The 2,458-nt window shown below is 40.7% G+C and overlaps 1 protein-coding gene across 1 annotated transcript; it reads right to left on the reverse strand.

Annotated features, from left to right (window-relative positions):
* Positions 1-512: 512 nt before the first annotated feature.
* Positions 513-923, reverse strand: LOC142451085 (small ribosomal subunit protein uS10-like). Its single transcript, XM_075553018.1, has one exon. It carries the CDS (start codon positions 902-904, stop codon positions 545-547), a length of 360 nt encoding a protein of 119 aa, XP_075409133.1. The 5' UTR covers positions 905-923; the 3' UTR covers positions 513-544.
* Positions 924-2,458: the final 1,535 nt, after the last annotated feature.

Genomic DNA, 2,458 nt, shown 5'->3' on the forward strand with positions numbered 1-2,458 from the left:
GCTAACTGCAGAACCACCAGTTCAAAACCAACAGTTACTCTGCAGGAGAACGAGGTTTTCTCTTCTTGGAAAGAGTTAAGAGTCTTGGAAACCCAGTTCTACCCTGTATTGTAGGGTTGCTATAATTCAGAATCAAATTGAGTACAGTCAGTTTGTTTGGTTTTTCAATAAATTAGGGTTGTTATTATATTGATTACTGGTTTGCCAGCAACTTGGAATATGAAGATATATCGCTCTTAAAACAAAAAGTGAAGGGGAAATACACATGGGTTAAGCCCCCGATGAACTCCCTCTGGCCATGGACCAGCGACATGAATGACCTTGCTTTCATACAGAATGCTTTCGAAAGTGGATTGTTGCAGATGCTGTTCAATTAAAATTTAACTTCCTATTATTTGATGTCCCTGATGATCCATTTAAATTCATTCTAGTTTTTAATATTTTCTGCTTGATTTTCATTTGAGGTTTTATCTGTCTTATTTGTTGTACTGTTAATTTTTTTTTGTTTTACCAACAGATAAATCAATTTATTAAAATAGTTGATTTAAGCATCTGCAATGGTGACTTCAACCTCTACTCCAGGCTCAATACTGATGGAAGTGATCTGCTTCACTATCTCAGACGGACTGTGCAAGTCAATGAGACGCTTGTGGATCCTCATCTGGAATCGATCCCAGGTCTTAGAACCTTCCCCATAGGGAGTTTTCCTGGTCGTAATTCTCAGAGTCTTGGTGGGCATCCTAACTGGTCCCTTCACGTTCAGGTTTTTCTCCTTAGCCCCTCTGATCAAGTCAGCACACACTTTCTCCAAGGATTTCACGTTGCAGCTGGTCAGAGTAATTCTAATTCGGTGAATGGCCACCTCTGGTTCCACAGGTGTCTTTCCGGTGTCCTTAAATGCCATGGCGGCGGCGCGCTTCCTGACCGACTTGTTCCTCGGCGAGAGCGAACAGCGGTGAGTCAGGAATGGGAGCGGGGGACGGAGCGCGGCAGGACGACGGCCGCGTCTTCCTCAAAGAGCGTACTGTTAATTTTTAAAAACGTTTTTCTGCATGTGAAATCCAGGATAGCTAAATCTATAAAGACAATATCTGGTTTCTTAAGGATTTGGCAGGGGGAGGATGGGGAGCTAATAATGATGAGTACAAGAATGAAGAAAATGTTCTGGGATTGATTGTGGTGATGATTATAAAACTCCTCTTGATGTAATTGAACTATTAAATTGTATGTGTGTGAACTATATGCCAATAAAACTGCTTTGAAAAAAGAGAAGCCACGTTCTGGTAAGGATCACTGGTAAGTAGGAGGTTACAACAGAGGAAGCATAGGGGCTTGTGGGTGCTTTAAGGAAAGGTATGTAATTTAGTTTGAGGGTTAAAAGAGGTTTCCCACAGAAATGTTTCAGATGATAATCGTTGGATGGGTTATGTATCTTTGCCCCACAATAATCAAAGTACAGTTAATTTGGCAGTTGCTTTTATAACTACATTCCAAACTACAAAGTCCTGTGCCACTTAATTGAACACATCTTGCTGAAGTAGTTGGAAAATTATCAAAATGACTTTTTGATACTGACTTTTTTTTTGTTGAGACTGATGAAGGAGCCCTGGTGGTACAGAGGGCTGCTAAGCAAAACATCAGCAGTTTGAAGCTACCAGCCGCTCTCTGGGAGAAGGCTGAGGCTTTCTGCTCCCTTAGAGACGGATGACCTCGGAACCCGTGGGAAGATTCTACCTTGTGCTTGCTATAGTGGGTCCCTTTGAATCAGTTGATTTGATGGCAGTTGAATTTGTTTTTTATTCAACAACCTGAGATTCTTTACCATAGAAGGCGCACATTAGCAGCTCATAAACACAGTAGAATCCCCGAGCTCGACGCTAATCCGTTCTAGAAGGAGCATCGAGATGCAATGCAGTCAATTTCTGAATCAATTTTTCCCATAAGAAAAAACTGAAAATGGATTAATCCGTTCTCGATCACCAATTTTTTATCCTAACCTTGCCTTTTAATACAAAACATTACACCAGAATTTCAAAGTAAATAAGTTCAGAGTTAAATAATATAATTTAAATAAGAAACACAACATTCGAAAAGTTTTTAACAGCTTCAGTATTGATGAGGATCTGGATCTGTGTACATGGATGTGGGGAGGAGGTATGGAGAGAGTCATTGTTTGGAAAGGGAATCCCCTTCCATGAAATCAACTGTAGCGGGGTAGGGAGAGAGGGAAAATGAGGAGCTGATACCAAGGGCTCAACTAGAAAGCAAATGTTTTGAGAATGCTGAGGGAAACAAATGTACAAGAGTGCTTGACACAATGGATGGATGGATTGTGATGAGTTGTATGAGCCCCCAACAAAAGGATTAAAATTAAAAAACCAACTGCAGCTGCTTTTCTGGAGTTTTTCCCCTTCTTTGCCTTTTTTTTACCAGGACTTGGCTGGCTTTCTGTAAAAAA

Source organism: Tenrec ecaudatus, chromosome 6 (genome assembly GCF_050624435.1).
Source record: "Tenrec ecaudatus isolate mTenEca1 chromosome 6, mTenEca1.hap1, whole genome shotgun sequence".
Lineage (NCBI taxonomy): Eukaryota > Metazoa > Chordata > Mammalia > Afrosoricida > Tenrecidae > Tenrec > Tenrec ecaudatus.

Excerpts from the sequence above, each read along its gene's own strand:
- LOC142451085 (XM_075553018.1), bottom strand. The coding sequence starts at position 904 with ATGGCATTTAAGGACACCGGAAAGACACCTGTGGAACCAGAGGTGGCC.